This window comes from Peromyscus eremicus, chromosome 4 (genome assembly GCF_949786415.1).
Source record: "Peromyscus eremicus chromosome 4, PerEre_H2_v1, whole genome shotgun sequence".
Taxonomy (NCBI): Eukaryota; Metazoa; Chordata; class Mammalia; order Rodentia; family Cricetidae; genus Peromyscus; species Peromyscus eremicus.
This window is the reverse complement of record NC_081419.1, coordinates 9258444-9280887: the sequence shown is the minus strand read 5'-3', so window position 1 is coordinate 9280887 and position 22444 is coordinate 9258444. Positions and strand designations below refer to the sequence as shown.

Below are 22444 nucleotides of genomic sequence, written 5' to 3'. Positions count from 1 at the left end.
CCCCCTTCTTTTGTGGTCCGGCCCATTGCGAGGGTGACAGGAAACCCTGTGCAGGGAGCGCCGCCATCTTGGACCAGCCCGAGGAAGATCCTGAGGGAGCCGCAGGAGCAGCCGCCGCCGCCACCGCGCCTGCCGCCCGAGCGTCTGCAACCCCAGGCCAGCCCGCCTTCCTGCTGGGGCCTCGGCCGACCGACCCCGGCCGCTCTCCCGCCGCGTCCGCACTCCGCTTCCTCGTCCTGACGTCCCCCTCCCGTCCGGAAAGCTGCCCAGCCACCAGCAACCCCCCAGGTAACCGAGGCCTTGCGCAGCGGCCGCCCGGCGCCGGCCTCCGGGCCCGGCCCTTCCGAGGGGCGGAGGCGAGCCGGGAGGGAGGCGGGCGGCGTCCCGGACAGGCCCCGCAGGCCGCGGCCGGCCCGTGGGTCGGCGGAGGGCGCCGGCCTGACAGCGCTCTGTGGGGCGAGCTGTCCCCGCGCCACCCGGGCCGGCTCGTGCCCCCGGCTGCAGTCCGGCTCCGAGGCGTGCCCGGCCCGCGCGGGACACGGCCGCGGCCTCCGCAGGCCCGGGGCTCGCCGCCTTGGCCCGCGGCTGCTTCGGACCACTCCCGCAGGGTTTCCCCACGCGTGTCGCCGTCCTGCCACCCACGAGCCCGTGGTGGCAGTCCCACCCCACAGGCCTCATCTCACCCTCCGTACAAAAGGCAGCGCTCCGGCACCTCGGACTGGCTCCCGTGTCCTTGTGGGCAGCCGGTCTGGAGCCCCGGCGGGGATAGGGTCGTGGGACTGGTGGCGAGGTCCTGTGAGTCCCTGTAAAGTCCCTGGCCAGCCGGCACGGGGTAGCGCCTCCACAGCATCGAGAAAAAGGGAAGGGGAAAAGTTTTGGGCATCTTGAGCGTTTGAGAAAAGCAGGTGGAATGGGATTGCTTCGAGAGTTTGCACTGCCCTGTGTGCCAGGCACGGGTTTAGGTGTGTGTGTGCCAGGCACGGGTTTAGGTGTCTTCACACATACCTTGCTTCGAGTGCCTTTTGAGAGTTTTCCGCATTTTTTTTATAAGGGGCGGGGGACGGACTGAGGCCAGAAGTTGTCATGTAGCTGAGTAATGACGGCACGCACAAACTGGCTTCTCCCCACACTGGCTGGTATATTTTGTACTACACTACGTTCAACGAGGGTTGAACATACAAGACGTGACCGTTTCAGAGTAGTGGCAACTCAATTCTGGTTTTCCTCTAATTTGCTCTGGGTGATACCGGATAACACCCAAAATCTATCGTGTCAGCTGCTACACTGGCAGATGCTCATTGGAGGAGAGGTGGAGTTGGATTTCCTCTTTATTTGTGAAGAAAGCTGTGTTCTTGGTGGCTGCACAGCCAAGGGTTAGAAACTTGGAAAGTTTACTGTTCATGGCATGTTGTTCTAACTACCTTTTATGTAAATGTGATCACTGAGGACAAGTTTGACCCCGCGATAATCCAAGCTCCCTTTTCTCCCTTCCTTTCAACAGTTTTTTCTCGGGAATTCGCTGTAACTAGGAAGTGTAACTCGGAATAGGAACCCAAGGCATCGAGACTCCAAAACCTTAACTTACACGGCCTCAGGCATGACCACGTAAAATCGCCCAAACCAAGCTGCCAGTTCCTAGTTATTTAATTGACCCTAACCAGATAGGCTAAAACACCCCCCCCCCCCAGATTCAGTGTCCTTATCTGTAAAGGGAATAATCATGCCCACAATTCAGAGTTATTTCAAGGATTAAATAGGATTTAAAGAAAGCCCTTAATACCTTGTTTGGCATGTAAGTGCCTCAGTGCCTCTGATATTGCTAGGCATATAATGAGTGTTTAATAATCTGTTGAATGAAAGGAGTATGGCTTTGGAGTGGACCCTGGGCTTAATACTACCTGTCCATTTAGTAGTATATAACCATCACTATGTCACTTCTGACCTGGTTTCCTTATTTGTAAAGTGAATTTGTAGGATTAGAGATTTGTTTTATGAAGTAGCTGATTTATATTAGGCACTCAGTAAGTGGATTTATTGTAAAGATGTAAAAACATTAGATTCTAAAGCTACTGGAAATTTCTTGGAATTAAGGCTATTTTTTTTTTTTAAATCTGCTTTCTATTTTTCATGTTAAATTTTATACATGTAAACTTCAACTTTGCAAAAGAGCTTGGAAATTTCTTGTCAGTTTTAAAGGTACTGTATTTGCATACTCTTAGCAAGACACGTAAGATAAAAATGTTAAAACTAAGCTATTGAGATGTTTATGTCATTAAAAATGTTAGCAACGTGGGGCTGGTAAGATGGCTCAGCAGGTAAAGGCTCTTGCTGCCAAGCTTGAGAACCTGAGTTGGATTCCAGAACCCATGTAGTGGAAGGAGAGAATGGATTCCTGCTTGTTATCCTCTGACATCCACATGTGTGCACATGTGCACACACATACACACAAAACAAATAGCTGTGAAAAAAGCTGTGGCAGGGGACAATCCATAGTACTAGATTATATGTAAGAGATACTGTACTTCATTTTCTTTTTCTTTTTCCTTTTTTTCCAAGACAGGGTTTCTCTGTATAGTTTTGATGCCTGTCCTGGATCTCACAGAGATCCGCCTGGCTCTGCCTCCCGAGTGCTGGGATTAAAGGCATGCGCTACGACTGCCTGCTTGAGATACTGTATTTCAAACTTTTTAAAGTTTGTGAAGTAAAGCAGTATATTGAGTATCAGTTTAATGAGCATTAATATCATATTACCCAGTGTCTGCAGTAAATAGTTTTATTCTAGCTATACACAGCTCCTCCCATACTCAGCTGATTCTCAGACACATCATCAGTAACATTTTTACTCTTTTTTTTTTTTTTTTTTTTTTAAGATTTATTTATTATGTATACAGTGTTCTGCCTGCATGCCAGAAGAGGGTGCCAGATCTCATTACAGATGGTTGTGAGCCACCATGTGGTTGCTGGGAATTGAACTCGGGGCGTCTGGAAGAGCAGCCAGTGCTCTTAACCATTGAGCCATCTCTCCACCCCACATTTTTACTCTTATAATCCTTTCAAATGCAGGTTTCATAGGTTTTTGGTTAAGTACTTTTAGGGAAAAGAGGGTGCAGAATTGGAGTACTTTATTTCTTATTCATAGCATACTATCATTAGTGGGAAAGTTTTGTCTTTTTGGACATTTTTAAGCAATCAGGTATTTTTTAAAATTTATTTACATTAATTTACACAAAAGTATATCCTTAAATGACTTGTGAAAAGTTAGTCTTAGAAATGGACAGGTTGTTTTCAGAGGTTGTAATACTATTATGGAAAGGAAATGGACCATTTGATTAGATTATTAGATTAACTATGGAAGTTTTATGTCCACCTGGCTGACAAGTTGAGTAACATTCCACTTCAGGGGCTTCTTAGCAAGAATGCATCCATTCTTGAGTTCCTTGAAGGCAGAAACAATGTTACTCCTTTTTTTGATTATTGTTAAAACCTTTTGTAGTGGTTTGTGCTTAGTAGATACTAGGTGTTTTCATATTGTTGGTGTTGGAATCACAAAAGTAGTCTTGTCTCCAGTAACAAAATGCATAAATAAAAACCTAAAACTAGAGAGTGATAGTAAAGATTTTAGATCACCAGCATATTTAGTGGGCTGCTTTTCCCCTGCTGTAGAATTAGTTGTGTAAAGATTGTGTAGTGACCTGAAGGATAGACTACAATAGCTATAGAACAGTGAATGACAGTGTATAAACAAACACATAAGGAGTTCAAATAGAAGCCCGACAAATGCCCTTTATTATTGGGTGCTTTGTTTTTTTACTCTGAGGTCTATACCAGCACCTTTAAAACTAGTCATTTGGGGCCGAAGAGAGACATCTCAGTAGATAAAAGCACTTGCTGCTCTTGCAGATGAGCCAAGTTCCAGTCCCAGCACCCACATGGTGGCTCACAACCATCCATAACTCCATTTTTAAGGAATCTGACACCCCTCTTGATCTCTGTGCCCACCAGACATTCGGGTGGTCACATACTATACATGCAGACAAAATGTTCATATTCATAGAATAAATTTTTAAAAAATTAGTCATTTATATAACTTGGGAAGGGATCTGATTTTGTTTGGCACAACAGTGACTAACATGTAATACATGTTTGGTAACCATTTAGCTATAAATGTATTGACTCGGGAATATATATGATTTCATTAAGTGAAAAGAACATGCTGCATGTTTGTTTTTTGTTTGTCCAGACAGGTAGTTGCCACCACCATCCAACTATGTTGCATGTTTTAATGCATTGGTATATTTCATCTGGATGTTTTTTTGTTTCGTTTTTATTTTCTCAAGACAAGGTTTCTCTATAGTCCTGGCTGTCCTGGAACTCACTATGTAGACCAGGCTGGCCTCAAACTCAGAGATCCACCTGCCTTTGCCTCCTGAGTACTGGGATTAAAGGTGTGTGCCACCACTGCCTGGCAGTATATTCCATTTTCAAATAAAGCTTTCATATCTCCTTAATATAGTTATGTTTTATATTGAGATAAAATTGAGAAATCCTTTGTTAATGCAACATTAAGCATGCTTAATATTTAAAAGTGGCTACTTGAATATGTAAGTGCAACAATTACCAGTGCTTATGGGGCATTTTGTGAAGATTTCTTTTGATAGCCAGGGACAGTTATGTGTCCACTTTTGCACATCTTCAATACATTAGTAGAGAACATCATGCTCTTTGGAGTCATACCTCTGGGCTCAAGTTCTTGGTCTGCTATTTACTAACTTTAGAACATTGGCCAAAGTAGTGAATTTCTCCAAATCTCAAGTTCTTCAATTTCTGCAAGAAAATAATAGCTTTACAGAGTTGTGGGAATTAAGAATTAGTATATGGAAATGTAACAGATCATTTTATGATTTATTCTGAAGTCTTCCTTCTCAGTGTTAACAGTAGATAAATAATAAATCAATATTACTAATTATCTGTAGTTGTAGTTTCTTAAATCTGTGCATACTCCAAATGTACTTATTTAATACTTCTTATTCAGAGTGTTACATTACAAGCAAAGGAATGAAGGTACCTTAAAGCATCGTGCTTCCTAGTACATAATCACCTGGAGGAGGTAGGGTGGTGCTGTTTTTAAAAGGGAATTTCTGTTAACAGTGCTGGTACAGTAGAGACTTGTCCCAAACTGCCTGAGCTAGACATACTACTTTCTTCTTGAGATCATTTCCTCATTTGTAAAATGAGGATACTAGTAGCTGTTTTATAAGGATAGCAGTAAAGATGAAGTCACACTTAAGAGCATTGCCTGGTAATTATTAAGTGCCCCATAAATGGAAACTGTGGTAATTGTGTAGTTCACATATTGGTCATCACGTTTAATGGTGCTTGTTGTTGAAAAGGCAGCATTCTCTGTTTTTCTTTAAAAAAAGCCAAAGGCATCAAAAGGAGATCTTAATGTCAGCTTTATCCAAATAATTTTTATTAAAAAAAAAAAAAAATGAAACCAAGGGTGGCATTTCCTGTAGTCACAGTACTTGGAAGACTGAGGCAGGAGAATTATAAATGGATGATGAAGTGAGTCCCAGGCAAGCTTGGATGATATGAGACCCTGTTTCACAAAATAAAACGGGAAGAAAATGCATTTTAATGACACAAGTTCTAGAATATTGCCAAGCTTTTCTTTTTTAAATGAGTGGAAATTGTAGCGTTGAGTGAACTTGCGCTTTCAGCGTGAACTAGGACAGTTCTTGTTCATATCCTCACCCCTCTGCCTTTGACCTTTGAGCTTTTAAAGCAAACTTGCCCTTAAATAACAGGAAGTTTTTCCTCTTTTCAAAGCTAGACAAAAATATTTTGTTCACTTAATCAGTAGCATGTTTTATGTTCAAGAGGTGAGGTTGAGAAAGCCTTTGAGCAGTGGTCAGTGTAGCCCCCTGCATGTAGCTCTGCTGTAAATACATGACTTTGACTGAATAAACAATCTATGAGATTATTTAAAGTTTACCAGTTTCTGATTTTTGAATAAGAAGTTTTCTGCCTTTGTCTACAGAAATGAATAAAGTTAGTGTTATTTGTTGTTGCTGTTTGTTTTGTTTTTTTTTTTGAGACAATGTCTCATGTAGCTCAGGCTATCCTCAGGTTCATTATGTAGCTAAAGATGATCTTGACCTTCTGACCTGACTGTCTTTTCTACCTGAGTGGTGGATTTATAGGCCTGTGCCACTGGGTCTTGTTTATGCTAGTCAGACACTCTCATTTGAGGTACATGCCCAGCACTGTTTCTGTGCTTCTGCTTTTAGGCTTTTTATTTGTAAACCTGAGCCGAAAAATGATTGTGGTGAAGAAGAAACAAAGCTTTGGTGTTCATTCTGAAATAGTGATTATTTATTTGGAAAACTACTATATTAATGTTTATTACTTAAAAACATTCTCAAAATTCATCATTTCAGTTGATATTTAGAGAGTGCTATGTGTGACAGCCAGCATGTACACAAATTGCCCAACTAGAATTGAGTTACAGTTTCATGATTGCTCCTAGAACACTTGAAGTTAGTTGGCTTTGGGACTGTTTAAATGCCATAATTCCTGGGTGTTGTGTGCTGGGGCTTGAAGCCAGGGCCTTGTGCATGCTAACCATGCATTCAACACTAAGGTATACCACAGGCCTTATAATTTTTTTTATCTATCTGTCTGTCTGTCTCCATCCCTTCATCAATCTATTTGAGACATAGCTTCTCTGCATAGGCCTAGCTGTCCTGAACTCACTATGTAGAATAGGCTGGCATCAAACTCAGAGATCTACCTGCCTCTGTCTCCTTAGTGCTGGATTTTAACATAATAAAATAGAAGGAAGTCAAGTATGAATGTAAAATTTTAGTCAGAAGAGGGGAAGAAGATAGGAAAATCAAGGGGAAGAGTGCAAGAGAAGCTAATTCAGAGGTGACCAAATGATTGCTTTGGAAAGGAATGTTAGGAATTAAAAACATTGGAGGGAAAGAATGTACTGTTTCCATACAGAAAAGAAATTAAGAATTTAATAACCTTGAAAATTCATTCATTTGGGGTCCCCTCGTAATTAGTAGCTGGTTCAGAGATCCGGTAAATAATTTAGATCAAGGTTTAACCTTGAGGCCAATGGGTTTTTTTTGTTTGTTTGTTTTTGTTTTGCTTTGTTTCTCTGTGTATCCTTGGCTGTCCTGGAATCATTCTGTAGAGTAGGCTGGCCTTTAACTGAGGTATCTGCCTGCCTCTGCTTTCTGAGTGCTGACATTAAAGGCCTGTGCCACCACCCGGGTTAAGGCCAAGTTCATTTTAAAGCTTGAGTCCCAGTAGCATCTGGAAACGGGGTAAAAGTTAGTGTTTAGGTTCCCGGCTAATCTAACTAGAAAAACTTCTCCTGAAAGAACTGGTTAAGGGAGTTTTCTATGATATGGAGGACTGATTATAAATGTGTCCCAACATGCTTTGTGGATTGGGAGCAAGGTATGAACTTGTGTTGAGTGTTGTTTGGACAGCAGAGATGACCATGTATCATGTTAGGTGCTCTTTACTTTTCTGCATTTAAGGATTTCTGTTCCTTGATTATTTACCTATTACAGATGTTCTTCCGGTAGGTTTAATTTGATTATGTTGAAATTTTGTTTGAAATACAGGATAAAGTTTTAATGAGTCACAAAATATTCATTAAAACTCTAGAAAGCAAACATTTTGAACAGTTAATAAGTCTCATATGTATGATGTCTTTGCTTGGCTGAAAAAATAAATTCACTAGATGTTATTATTAGTATTAGAATGTGTTTCTCTAGAACCTAGCATAGTGTTAGATGCATTAAGGCACTTACATGAGTTATTTGGGAAGATTTTTGTTATTGAGATATAGGTTTCTTTATTGTCCAGGCTGACCTCAAAAGCCTGGATTCAAATAATCCTCCTGAGTATCAGCTGGGACTAATGCGCGTGCCATTGTGCCTTTGAGATTAAAAGTTATTACAAGTAGGAAAGAAATTAAAATTTTAAGGTTAAGTCTACCTGAGGACTAAGGAGTAAGCTGTGATCTTTGGAATTATCTTAATGTATAAGCTTTTGCATTTCATAAATGTGAATGTAGTTTTATAGCATTATTTCTCAACTCCTAGAATGGTATACAGAAGGTACTTCATGTGTTTTTAATAATTAAATAATGTATTGAGTTGAGCTATGTGAAATTGCCAGTAATGTTCCCTTTTTAAAAGTCTATAGGAACAACAACTTCAAGGGTTTCGATCTAATTTTGGCATCCATTTGATTTGGATTACATGCTTGTTCTTTCTTTGGACTTTAGACTCTTTGCTAAGTATTGATTTAAAGTAGAGGATGAAAGTTATTTTGTATTTATGTTAGTGGTTACTTTTGATGCCATAGCTTATTTGATTAGTTAGCAGGGAGAAGGAACTGTTTAGTGATGTTTGACTTATAAAGATTCTCTTCTTTGAAAAATTTCCAGAATATTTATTTTTGGATATTTTCTAAAGTGAAACTTTTGGAGTGTTTTGGAACACATTTTTTTTTCATATTTTTGTGGATAACATGAGAATATTTAAGTAACATTTATTCAAGAGCGAATTTGTGATCAGTTTGGGAATTTTACTAACTTGAATCAAAATTTTGTGTAGTCAGTGTGCTTTCTTAATATGTGTAACATATTTAAAAGATGTGTGGATGAATGTATGTTTGCAATGTATCCGCCTTTTGAAAGGGCAGCAGTAATAGGTTTAGATAACTTGTGTGTACTTTTTTCTGAAGTAACATAGTTTTCTTTGTTTTTAGTGCCACCATGGCAACTGCACCATACAACTACTCTTACATCTTTAAGTATATTATTATTGGTAAGTTTATTAAACTTGTATGCTTGTTCTCCAAAGAAAGTTAACACATGAAACATTTATACACCAGTACTTAAACATACTGCTGCAGAAGTATATGATTTTCTGACTTCAGAAGTAAAGCTTTTTGATTAAAATAAATATACCTTTGGCATCATGACCCTGGGTATTTCTCTAGTCTCTTTTTGGGCACTAGTGAAATGATGGTGATTGTTCTTTAGGGCTACCTCCAAACTTGTTAGTGTTGGAGATGAAATTAATTTCCTGCTAGTGCTGAAATAACCCATTGTCCTAAATTTTCATGTCCCCTTGTATTCCAGTTGGTAGAGAACACTGTTTGATTCAGAATCAGAGTGTTTTTGTCTCCTTTACATGTCTAGACTTTGCTCTAATTGGCTTAATGCTGTTTATCCATGAATGTTTCTGGAATAAGAGGTGAGAGCCTAGGTGCTGGGTGGGTTGTGCGCTGGTGGTAGACTACGAACCTACCCGGCTGTGGGTCTGGCTTGGCCTCCAGTTTGGAAAACAGAGACTAAACAAGCCATACATGTATAAAAGGCCCATGTCTTTTGCTTTGATGTCAAGTTTGTGTAGCCTTGTAAGATGGCATCTCCTGTAATGTAGAGGAAAAACAGGAGACATAATGAGCCAAGCTTCCAGAATTTAATTTACTTCTTTCTCTTTGCCCTTGAGATAGTTCATTTGTATAGCCCAATGGGGTGTACTTGGGGCACCCACCTGGAAGCAGTTCAAACTAAAAAAGTCCCATTACATTAATTTTTCTGTCACAAGTCATGTACAACTTGTTGGCTATTTACTAAACAGTAATTTACAACCAAACTCTATCCTTCTAAAAGTTAGGATAGTCAGTTTGTCTTTTGAATTGATTGTAAAGGAGGGAGATGCGGGTGCTTCAAGTGGTCAGACACCTGGGATGTGTGTACTATGTGCAGTGCAGCAGTTACTACGTAGGTTATAAGAGTAAAAATTGAGAAATAGAATTGCCACCTGAAACATTGTCTTTTTTTAAACAGGGGATATGGGAGTAGGAAAGTCTTGCTTGCTTCATCAATTTACAGAAAAAAAATGTAAGTTCAATATAAAAGGTAAAAAAGATGAGTAGCTTACTTTATTGTCACATTCTCTACATTTTAAAACGTTATTTTCAGTATACTTTATGCATTTGATAATAACCTGTCTTCATATTTACACTTGGGAAAGTGCCATGATTTTTTTTTTCTAAAAGTTTGATTTTAAAGATTTATTGAGAGAGAGAGAGAGAGAGAGAGAGAGAGAGAGAGTGTGTGTGTGTGTGTAGGGTTATGTGCATGTGAAGGTGGCCTTGGAGGGCAGAGACAGCAGATCCTCTGGAGCGGGAGTGAGTTATAGGTGGTTGTGAGCCATCTTGATGTGGGTGCTGAGAAACAAACTTGGTTTGTCTGCAAGAGCAGTTTTAACTTTTAACTGCTGAGCCATCTCTGGCCCCAAGTGCCATAAATTTTTTAATAGGTACAGCTAAAATGCAGTATTACTACTAGCATGTTTATATGTTGGTTTAAATGCATGATGTATGATTAGATTTGCTTTATTTTTAAAGACAGGGTCTCACTGCTCTGCTCTGACTGGCCTGGACTAGACTCTGTAGACCAAACTGTACTCTAATTCAAAGAGATCTGCCTACCTTTGTCTCCTGAGTGTTGGGATTGAAGATGTGCACCACCATGGCAGACTGTTTTGATTTCCTGATAGTACAAATGTAGAATTTATTTTTAAAAGTGTGTAGAATGTTAAATTTAAATAACCTCATTTTTATTCTACTTTAGATGTATTCTTTAAACGTTTTTTTTATTTATGTGAGTATATACACATGCATGCATGTGTGCGTGTTCGTATGTATGTATGTGTATGCCATAACTGGTAACCACAGAGACCAGAAGAGAGTGTTGGATCATTTGTGAGTTGTTTAGTGTAGGTGATGCAGGGAACTAGACTCCGGTCCTCTGAAAGGACAGCAAATGTTCTTAACCACTGTGACATCTCTTCAGCTCTCCACCCCCAAAATGTATTATTGTAAGAAACTTTTTTTTTTTTTTGCACTGTATATATAATTTACTCACAATAATTAGTAGTTTTGGAATACTTAATAGAATTCTTTCTGTTTTTATGACTGGCTGAGATTTAGAGTACAGTTTTTATCTTATGGTGGAGAAAGAGGCCATATGTTGTAATTGATAAGCTAAATACAATTGGGATTATGGCATTTTTGTGCTACTTACCACAAAAGTTTTCTGAAATTTGGATATTTTCATTTCTCCAATAGTTATGGCTGACTGTCCTCACACAATTGGTGTTGAATTTGGTACAAGAATAATTGAAGTTAGTGGCCAAAAAATCAAACTGCAGATTTGGGATACAGCAGGACAGGAACGGTTCAGAGCTGTTACACGGAGCTACTACAGAGGAGCTGCGGGCGCACTTATGGTGTATGATATCACCAGGTAAGATGATGTCACACTTGGGAGTAGACCTCCACTTTGGCCAGTATGGTTTCTTTCTTACAGATTTAGGCTTTCTTTAGTTTGTAATCAGATGACTAAGTAATTTATTTGGGTTTTATGGGTTCTCCTCTAAAGCTGTGAAAAACTTAAATAACATGCTGATTTTCTTTACCTGAAGTAAAGACCATGGAGATAATGGGGGGACTGAGAGAAGAACACAGTCTGAGAAGCAGCATCAGCTGTCTGCAGAGAGGTGGCATTATAAGAAACTGACCTCAGGGAAGGCAAGTCAGCATGGAGGAATTGCTATATTCAGTCTCTGTGTTAAAATTGACACCATCTGCAAAGAGGCCAAGTGAGGAGTGAAATATTTAGTTTTGTTATGGAAGCATGATAGACTGGAACAGATCTTGTGTTCTTTTTTGATAGATAGGACTTTTCTGACTTTTAGGTAATGGTTTATGTATGATATTTACTCCGTTCATTTTCTACCATGTGTTGAAGTGACCTAAGCACTGTACCAGGATTCAGTTGTGACACCATGGCTATTTCTGGAAACTGAGAGCATTTGACGTGAAGTCACAACACAGGAATATATATAAAGGTTTGACTCTGGAGCACGTAGGAAACTGATACTTCCTAGACCTGAACAGTTGTCTGCTGTAAGTTAGAAATGAACTGGTTGCCTTTCATGATGATGCGTGGTGCCAGTCAAAAGCACCCCTAAGAAAGAAGAGTCCCTCCTGAGGAGGTAGAGACAAGTGAGTGGGACCAAGTGACAGCTGGAGATTGTTCCATCTGGGAAAAAGTTTTACGCCGTTTCATCTTGAAGAGTCAAAGAGTACCTAAGCTTATGAAGACTCTGAGACCTTTACTGTAAAGGAATCCCTTGTTGTGTAACTTTGTTGACTTTTGACATTCTTGAAAATGCTACCTTAGAATATTAATAGGGACCAATTATAATTATAGTACATTATCAGAAAACAGTAAAACAAGCCTTAAGTCTCTTCACTCTACAGGTCAGTTGGTAACATGGTCAATAAATGGTCTTGTGGGGAGACTGTAAGAACCTGCTGTTGTGCAGAACTGCCTCATTGTGAATTATTACTGCATTCCTGAAGACTTAACATAATTAAAAATCCCATACATTATGCTTAAAATGCAGTTTGTTCTCCTTATAAACATATTTTTTAAGTATAGTAATACTATGGTAAAACTGATGTGTATTCAAGTGATCTAAAGCACTTGATATGGAATAGCAGAACTGTCCATCAGCTGAAGGAATGGGCACACATCAGGTGCTGTATCCACACAGTGAGCTCTTTTGAGCTGTATATAAAGGATGCCTGGTACATGCTCTATGGAAGTGTAAAAGGCCCCATGTGATTCTGTATTTATCTAGAATAGGCAAACTCAGAGGCAAGAAGAAGATTGTAAGGGCATAGGCAGGTATTGGGCACTAGAGTTTTCTTTTGGGCTTCTGTGAATGTTCTAGAATTTGATAGTGGTGATACTAAAAGTAAATTGTATTTTTAAAGGGTTTATGGTGATTTATTGTATCTCAATATAATTTACTGAAAAGTGAAATTTTAAGTGTTAGGGTTATAGGTGACTTTTGACAATTCATAGTCATAGGTTGGTAAGTAGAGTCATGACACTATTTTCTACCAATTTTTTCTATTGATCCTTGACATTTTGCAACTTAGAAGTTCCTGCTTTAATTATACCTTTCAGCTTTGGCATTAGCAGTGACTGTTATAAGGCACTTTCCTAAATTGACAGTGAAGCTTATCCTGTTGGTTGTTTTGCCAAACAGCCAGGATGCAGTTAATACCTGTGAAGTGAAGTGAAGAAGTAGAGCGCTGATGGCCTAATCCAGAGGCCATCTGTGTTTGGATTTATTCACTGTGGTAGGGCCAACTGAACTAGTGCAGGTGATGCGGTCCTTTTTTTTTTTTTTTTGGTTTTTCGAGACAGTTTCACTGTGTATTCCTGACTGTTTTGGAACTCACTCTGTAGATCAGGCTGGCCTTGAACTCACAGAGATCTGCCTGCCTCTGCCTCCTGAGTGCTAGGTTCAAAGGTGTGTGCCACCATTGCTTGGCTGACACTGCTTTTTAAACTTGCTCAGATGAAGTAGAAGAATGTTGCAGTCTGAATCTGCAGATTATTTAACTGATGTAAATAAGAGTTATGAAGTGTAAATTAACATTCTGGTAGCTGAGGGCCTGAATTTCTAGATGAATGTATTAAATGCCGTTTTAAAGACAGTTTTTTGATCTGTGCATTGGCTTACTCCCAATTAGTAAACTGGGCATGGTGCCTACATGCCTGTAATTCTAGCATTTAGGAGGTAGAGGCAGGTGGATCACAAGTTGGAAGCCAGCTGGGAAACACTATCTGAAAAAAGAAAGGAAAAGGACAATTTGGGAAAGATGAATTATGTACTAATTTAGTATGACTATCTTTTATTTCTGCCTGAAAAATTATAATTTGAAGGTAGATACAGAAATATCTTTCCCTGAGTATATTTTTGGCTAGACACTTTGGTATTTTTCTCCATTTTGTGATTGAAAAATCTGGATGATTTCAAGGAATGTTAGTTTTGACTAAATTGCAAGTCGTGATTCTCAATTTTGTATGTTTCTTGCTTGTATATCGGTGTGTTTATGTATATGCTTTTAAATACTTGTGTTAGCATTAGTATAGTTGGATATTGAGCTACTTAAAAATAATGAGTTTGTGGCCAGGTATGATGGCACACACCTGTAATCCAGGACATGAGAGGATTGAGATAAAGTTGGCTATCTAGGAGAGGGAAGATGGCTTAGACTACATATAACCTTGTTTCAAAAAGCAAAACAAAGTTTGGCTAGATTTTTTTTAGAATTATGTTGGTTCTATTTTACAGTCATTCTTTGGAGTAACTATCTGGTCAAAGTAGAAATACTTGTAGTTGGATCTTCCAATTAAAGTCGAGTGTTTGCTTGCATGTCTTTTGAGACAAGGTCTCACTGTAGTATAAGCTGATCTGGAATTCATTTATGGCCATGATGGCCTTGAACTCAGGTCACTTCTGCCTTGACCCTGCTTTTTAATTGCTGGGATTACAAGTGTGCAACACATCATATCTGGCTGTCTTCTTTTTTCTGTATAAATGGCAATTGTAATTTTCATTTTAATTTTTACAGAAGAAGTACATATAACCACTTAAGCAGCTGGTTGACAGATGCAAGGAATCTCACCAATCCAAACACTGTAAGTCACCACCTCACTGTATAAGAAATTTAAAATCAGTCAACCCAAACAAGCAAGCCCTTTTTTACTGGTGAGCTTTTGTTATTTGGGTACTATAAATAAGAGACCATTCCCTCATTCATTCATATTTTCTTTGGTGCTAGAGATCCAGGCCTCATGTATGCTAAGCAGATGATCTGCCATGAAACTATGGAGCCCCAAGTGTAGTTAGAGTTTTCCTGCCTGGCCCACAGTCAGGACAAACCTCTGTCACCCGCCAGTCCCACAGTCGCTCAGACCCAACCAAGTAAACACAGAGACTTATATTGCTTACAAACTGTATGGCCGTGGCAGGCTTCTTGCTAACTGTTCTTATAGCTTAAATTAATCCATTTCTATAAATCTATACCTTGCCACATGGCTCGTAGCTTACCGGCATCTTCACATGCTGCTTGTTATGGCGGCGGCTGGCAGTGTCTCCCTCAGCCTTCCTCTTCCCAGAATTCTCCTCTCTCATTGTCCCGCCTATACTTCCTGCCTGGCCGCTGGCCAATCAGTGTTTTATTTATACAGAAGGATATCCACAGCACCCAAGTATCTTTCTCTCTCTCTCTCTCTTTCTTTCTTATTTGTTTGTTTGTTTGTTTGTTTATTCGAGGCAGGGTTTCTCTGTGTAGCCTTGGCTGTCCTGGAACTCACTCTGTAGACCAGGCTGGCCTCAAACTCACAGAGATCTGTCTGCCTCTGCCTCCCAAGTGCTGGGATTAAAGGCCTTTATTTTATTCTTAAGCTCATTGAAGAAAACTTTTTTCAGTTCTGGTTGTTTCCAACTTTTCCATTTTATTATACTTGTTATGTTTGGATCTGGAAAAAAAAAGCTATGAATGAAGTGGCACTCTCAGGTGGAGATGTTTTAATCTGAAATTATAATTTAAGAAGCATTTGCATTAAGTTTGTGAAATACTACCATTGGAGGAAACTGGGCAAGGGCTTTCTTATGATTTTTTTTTATAATTGCATGTGAATCTTAATTATCTGAATAAAATGTCAATTGAAAGTTAAGTATTCCACTTACTTTAAGTAATTATAACTTTTTTTTTTTTTTTTTTTTTTTTTTTTTGGTTTTTCGAGACAGGGTTTCTCTGTGTAGCTTTGCGCCTTTCCTGGAACTCACTTAGTAGCTCAGGCTGGCCTCAAACTCACAGAGATCCGCCTGGCTCTGCCTCCCGAGTGCTGGGATTAAAGGCATACGCCACCACCGCCCGGCAATTATAACTTCTTAATCAGACTGAGAAGACAGTGAGATGTTAAAGGACAGCTACTATGCTAGACTCCACAGCATGCAAAGATAGACATTTGTCTCGTCCTCAAGGGGTTATTGTCTAGCAGAGAGAGAACTTTCAGATTTACAGACAAGTCTCAAATCCACCTGAAAGATGAATTAGAAATGCATTGACTGGTGCAGTGCCAGTGAGCAGGTCGGGCAGGACCCTCTGGAGAAACCAGCTTTGCAGGCATCAGGGGTGTCAGAGGGTCCCTGGAGGGTGTTGCAGGAACTTGAGAGGTCAGGTCTCTCACTTCTCTCTGTACCTCCTGCATCTGGCAGAGAGAGGCCTGGGCCAATCAATATGTAGACGAGTGGTAAGAGGCCCATTTGTGTCGAGTCTAAGGCTTTCATTTCCATTCATACTGAACTCACTCTTGCTGTGTATACAGACCTTTGGATAAATGTACAACATTTTCTGTGATAGCTAAGAACTGAAAGCAGTCCCACTGCCCACAGACAGGTGAACGGCAAACAGTTTGGTGCATCCACACTGTAGAAACCCCTTGGGCACACAGAGGAAGGAATTGTGATAACAGCATCTGCTCTAATGACTTATGAGAAAATATGAGAAAAAAGTCTCAAAAGTCTAGATATTCTGTGAGTCCATTGACAAATTTCAAAGTTGGGGTTGGGGATTTAGCTCAGTGGTAGAGCGCTTGCCTAGCAAGTGCAAGGCCCTGGGTTCGGTCCTCAGCTCTGGGAAAAAAAAAGACAAAATGACATATTTCAAAGTGACAGCATTGTAGATAGATGGAGAACAAATTAGCGGTGGCCAGGGATTCGTTAGTGATGGGGTGGGTGGGTGATATAGCTGAAAAAACAGCACAGAACAGTTTCTTGGTGATGATGTGATAGTTCTGTGCCCTGATTGTAGTGACACCATGTAGCTGTGGTGACATTGCACAGAACCACTCGTGGATACAGCCACAACACACAAGAGTCTGAGGGTTGCAATTGCACCACTGTCAGTTTTCCGAGTATACTGTGGCTCCTTAAGTTGTAGCCATTGAAGAGTACTGGTAAAGGTGCATCAAACATCATGATTATAGTTTGCCAAGTCTAGTTGGTTTTTTCCCCAAGTAAACTGTTCAAAATTCATTACAAAATTCATTGTAGAGGGTCCATGGAAATGTAGTGAGCCATGTCGTTTCAATTTATACCCTTTAAAATCTAACCATATCTTCAAAAGAAGAAAAATGCCTTGAAGCCCAGTTCAAACTATTGTTTTCTATGAAATTGCCTTTGGTTTTGAAATGGTTGTTAAGTCTTTTATTCTCTTTGTTGTTAGCCGACTACAGCCTCTCAGATGGGCAGTGAAGTCTGCAGGTTGACATGTAGTTGGGAATGAGGAAAGAAGAAAACACACTTCTTCTTGAGGAGGGTGCTGGTGGGGTAGAGTGCTGGGGATTAGAGCCAGAGCTCTGTGCCTTCTAGGTCAGTGCTCTGCCCACACTCCAGGTACCTGTCTTATAATGGCCCTATACGAAGCTTGATTTTTTTTTTTTTTTGGTTTTTCGAGACAGGGTTTCTCAATGTAGCTTTGCGCCTTTTCTGGAACTCACTTGGTAGCCCAGGCTGGCCTTGAACTCACAAAGATCCGCCTGGCTCTGCCTCCCGAGTGCTGGGATTAAAGGCGTGCGCCACCACCGCCCGGCTCTTGATTTTTTTTTTAATTGATTTTTTATTGTTCAGTGACTATGAACTGTATATGAGCATTATTTTCCCTTCTCAGTAGTCACTGGCTCTTTAAAGAATGTTCTTTGTTGTACAAGTTAACTTGTATGGAAATGATTGATACTCAGGAAAGATTAGTTCACTGGACCCAGACATTTGAAAGTGGAAGAAAGAGCCAAGCACAAATTTTATGTAGAAAAAAATGTTGAGAAGCCCCTTTTTGTTGAAATCATTGATTCTTAACCCCAGAACCCTTTGTTTCCCAAGGCTACCTTTATTGTCTTTAATTTTAATAGAATTTTACTTGTATAGGTGACTCCAAAGTAGACAATAGGGTGTGATATTTTATCCAGGGTTTGAACCTGTTGCATATGTACCCCATTCCCAGCTTTTACACACACAGACACAAACATTGGTGATGAGTTGCTAGAAGTTTCTACCTCTCCTGGGATAGTGTCAGCTAGGACAGTATTGTCTCTAGGTTACAGCTTGCCTTCTCTTAGGGTTCTAATGCCCTTTTTGCCAACTCTCTTTGCCATAATTGTGTTTAAGGGAAGATAATTATTGTTCTCTAGAAGGAATTGAACTAGTGGTCTTTAAGCTTCCTCCGGGTCCCAGAATCTTTTGAGAATCTGAAAGCCACAAACCTCCAGGGAATGTTCATATTTGTAGTACTTTTATAATTAATTCTAGGACATTCTTACTATTATTTTTTGGCCTAGACCAGGTATGAGCAAACTGGCTTGTGGGCCATATTCACTTAATAGCTTATCTTTGAGTGGTTTGCTTTTCTACTTTTAAGAGATCTATAACAACAATAAAAACAATATTCAAGGCTGGGTGGTGGTGGCGCACACCTTTAACCCCAGTATTCAGGAGGCAGAGGCAGGTGGATCTCTGTGAGTTTGAGGCTAGCTTGGTCTACAGAGCAAGTTTTAGGACAGCCAGGGCTGTTACACAGAGAAACTCTTGTTTCAAAAAATCAAAAAACAAAACAAAACAAAACACTCCACCATTGTTCAACAAAAGCTGTTGGAGAATACAAACCTGAAAATATACCTTTTCTCTTTACAGCAGTTTGTCAATCCCTGGCCTAGTTTGCTGCCAGAGTCCTTCCTAGTGCAGACCTTTATGGGTCTGCAGTCCAGGGTACTTAGGGCTCCTTTTTCTACGGTCAAGACTTTTGTATTTGAGAATTTTAATTGTTATTTTTGTTCTAAGTTATCTTTTCTTTTGTTCACAAACTAGGTAATAATTCTCATAGGAAATAAAGCAGATTTGGAAGCACAGAGAGATGTTACCTATGAAGAAGCCAAACAGTTTGCCGAAGAAAATGGTAGGTTTAAGACAATGTTCATCCTTGGGAAAGTATCAAAGGAAAGGTGATTTTGATCATACAAGTTATTGGATAGTTTTTTCTTTTTTTTTAATGTGGACTGTTTAGAACTCTCAATGAGGAAATCAGTGTTTGTTTCCATGATGCACGTTAGTAGTAGTGCAGCTACTGAATGACAAGTACAGATCTGCCCCTGCCCCTCAGACGAGTGCTTCTTCCTAAGTACTGTGGCAGGAGTACTGACAGTTGCGGGGGGAGCCTTGTCACATGTGACTGAAGAGTGCTCTTGGCAGTCTGCAATGTCCTAATTATAGTCTGAATTTTATTTTTAGGCTTATTGTTCCTTGAAGCAAGTGCAAAAACGTAAGTATGGCTAAAATGTAGATCATGTTTTCAGTTAGATGCAGGTTCTGAGTAGAACCATGTGCTGTGTAAGTGGATGGCCTCTGTAGACATGCATGTGAATTGTACCGTGCAGCGAGGGTGTGCAGTGCCATGGCAGGAAGAGCAGTAAGCAGATGCTTGTGTTTCACATCACGAGAGAATGTGAAGTTCTTTACTTAGAGGGTTGTACCTTACTGTGGCTATTGGTAACCCGGGTTAATAAATGAAACTGCTTACATTTCACAAGTGTTTGACTTTCACAACAGGTTGGCCAACATGCTCACCCAGCACTTGTGATCACTTTAAGAAATGATTCAAGGACATACTCAGTGATTGATGAGACTCAGAGACCATTTCTGATCGTCCTTGGAGTCCCCACATTGATCCCAGCACTGCCATAGTTCTTTCTGTATCACACCAGGAAAGGGCAGACCAACCTGTGTGTATTTACTTAACCTCTGCTGTCAGTCCCAAGAGAACTGAAGTGTGACCATGATTAAGCACGACTGTGTCACCGTCCATTTCATGATAAAAATAGTATTGTTTCCACATGGCTGTTTATAGAGTGGAAAGCCTGGGATCCTGTCAGCAGTATGTTTGGTGAGAACGTGCTCTCATCTTAAGTGGCCATCCCAGTTGTCATGTAATATGCTAGTGTAGCACTGCAGGAATAGAAGACTAAATATGCAAATGAGCTTAGAATAGCTCAGTACTGTGTTGTGTGCTCACCACCAAAGCCATTTTCCACACTGTTCTCTTAGCTCAGTTTTTGGTAATCTCTTATTAGATGACAGTGGCTAAGTGGAAGACTTCATGGCGGTTCACTAAAGGTTAGCAGAAGGTCAGTGTAAATGCCTTATGTTTTCTAGAAAGCTGTGGGTTGTGAATAAAGTTGTTGATTGTCTCTTAGGGGAGAGAATGTAGAAGATGCTTTTCTTGAGGCTGCCAAGAAAATCTATCAGAACATTCAGGACGGAAGCCTGGATCTGAATGCTGCCGAGTCTGGTGTACAACACAAACCCTCAGCCCCGCAGGGAGGACGGCTAACCAGTGAACCCCAGCCCCAGAGAGAAGGCTGTGGCTGCTAGTGACCTCTTTGCTCTGGCCCTTCATTGACCTTTCACATCTGTCTGTTGGAAGCAGTACTTTTTACTGCCTCCTTGTCTTCTGTACATCTTACTGGGTTTAATTGAAAAAAGAAAAAACAACTCTTGTAAAAAACAGTTTAACAATACTAAACTGCTAAACAACTAGATGTAATCAGGTTATCAAAGGCAAGTAGAGTAATAATCTCTCCTGCATGGTAAATCTAGACTTCCCCCTTTGATTGTCCTTGTGATAGGTTTGTTACCAATATAGGATTTCAACTGAGCACTGACGCGGACTCGATTTTTACCTTCCCCTCTGGCGAGGCTTTGTCTCACTCACTGTACGGTTTAAATTTGATCTCTTCAGCCTTCTCCCTCGCATCTTTAAACTGTTCAAGTATGTCTGTTGTAGCCAGAAAGTTCATTGCTGTGAAATGACTTCCAGTGGTAAAGAAAAGGGGGTCTGCAACTGCTTTTGTTTTTTGTTGGATAAATTCCCTGTTGTAGGGGTGGCATTTTTCTGGATGAGGTTTGCTTCTGTCTTAGCCTTGCACAGGGAAAAAAAATACCCATTTATCTTTTCTTGTGCTTAATTAATAGCTTTATCTTTTTTTTCACATCATTTTATCCTTTTCTCTTTAACAGAAAGTAAATATGTATAAAATTTGAAGGAACCTAAACTAACAATACCTTCTGTGTATATTATTTTAATGAAGAAAATAAATTGATTACTGGCATTGGAACAGTATAAAATACCAGTTTGTACAGTGTGATCTATATGTGACCATGTTACTCTCTTCCATTTCACACGAGGAAATAGACACAACTGCAGTTTCACAAGTAATACTGGCTCCACTCCTTGGTGCTGGCAGTGTGTGGGGACAGACATAATGCTGAAAGGAGCTCCTGGCATCAGCGGAAACACTAGTGGATTCTATTCCATCTTTGCACTGTGGCTTACCTGCCAATTTTCTTAACTGTTCTTGTGTAATCAACAATGTGCTAACCTGCTTTTCTTTTTGTAAACATTTTGTGTTACAGGCTGCATTCTTGCCTTACTGTATAGAAAAAGGAAGAAGGCTGGGTCTAATATTGCACATTTTAAGCTTTTATACCTTTATCTTGGAATGGTCAACTTCTGGACCAGATAGCCAGAACCACAGGTCTGCTGTTAAGGGATTTTAAATTGTGCATTTTTAACACTATGGTGAAATAATTTAATACAATCCCTTGTGTTCATAGGATGAGGGGCTATTTTATGTCTTGTTGGTGGAAACTGTTTAGTAAGAGGGAATGCTGACATGAAGTAAGTTAGTGCTCTGCACTGGGTGGTCTGGCCACAAAAAGAACACCTTGCAAGAGAAACCAACCTTTAGACGGCATCTGCTTTACTCAGTTCTTCACTCTTGGTTGGTTTCTAGCAGAGTTGAAAGTGGCTGGGAATCAAGAGGTCATTGGAAGTGCAGGCAGGGAAGCCCAAGCAAGTCACATAAAATGCTCTCAGCTCAATGCTGTGTTTAACATTCACATTTTAAATCCCTTTACCAGACACTAATGTAAAGTACATCTTCTGGACTATAAACATGTGATAGTTCCAGAGTTTTGTATAGTCGATGTTAAATAAAAGCCAAAACTGGAATGTGCAGAAAATAGGGTTCGGTTTCTTTGTGGATTCACCTTTTGTCTTTGTTTAACTTCAAGGATTCCTGGAGTTGATTGGTATATTCTTTAAAGACTTAGAGCAATCCATTTGCTTAAACTGTTGTATCACAAGGGATTTGCCCAGGGACCATGACCTGCTGGTGTGTGTATATATCTACAAAAACAAAACAAATCACCCATCGGGATAGAAAGTGGTAGCAATCACAAACTAAAGACCTTGGCTTCTTTAGGTACAATGCCCTGACTCTCAGTTACAGTGGGTCTTGATTGTTTCTGTGACAGAAGGATTTATTCAGACTGCTGTACTCTTCATTTGATGTAACAAAATGCTATTATCTAAATATTTGTAAATAAAGTACCTGTATCTAGATTAAACTGAACGTAGT

The 22444-nt window shown here is 40.0% G+C and overlaps 1 protein-coding gene across 2 annotated transcripts; it reads left to right on the top strand.

Annotated features, from left to right (window-relative positions):
- Rab14 (RAB14, member RAS oncogene family) lies at nucleotides 1-22433 on the top strand. 2 transcript variants are annotated; one of them, XM_059260151.1, is made up of 8 exons: nucleotides 1-288; nucleotides 8797-8855; nucleotides 9887-9940; nucleotides 11173-11350; nucleotides 14542-14608; nucleotides 18837-18924; nucleotides 19257-19287; nucleotides 20219-22433. In XM_059260151.1, exons 2-8 carry the CDS (start codon nucleotides 8804-8806, stop codon nucleotides 20394-20396), a joined length of 648 nt encoding a protein of 215 aa, XP_059116134.1. In that variant the 5' UTR covers nucleotides 1-288; nucleotides 8797-8803; the 3' UTR covers nucleotides 20397-22433. The 2 variants fall into 2 exon arrangements, with proteins under 2 accessions (XP_059116134.1, XP_059116135.1); XM_059260152.1 differs by lacking the exon at nucleotides 1-288 and adding an exon at nucleotides 3472-5107.
- Nucleotides 22434-22444: the final 11 nt, after the last annotated feature.

Bases quoted from the DNA above. Each gene is read 5' to 3' on its own strand.
- Rab14 (XM_059260151.1), top strand. From the start codon at position 8,804: ATGGCAACTGCACCATACAACTACTCTTACATCTTTAAGTATATTATT. The intron at 8,856-9,886 runs GTAAGTTTATTA...TTTTTTAAACAG, and splicing joins CTTTAAGTATATTATTATTG to GGGATATGGGAGTAGGAAAG. The intron at 18,925-19,256 runs GTAGGTTTAAGA...TTTTATTTTTAG, and splicing joins ACAGTTTGCCGAAGAAAATG to GCTTATTGTTCCTTGAAGCA.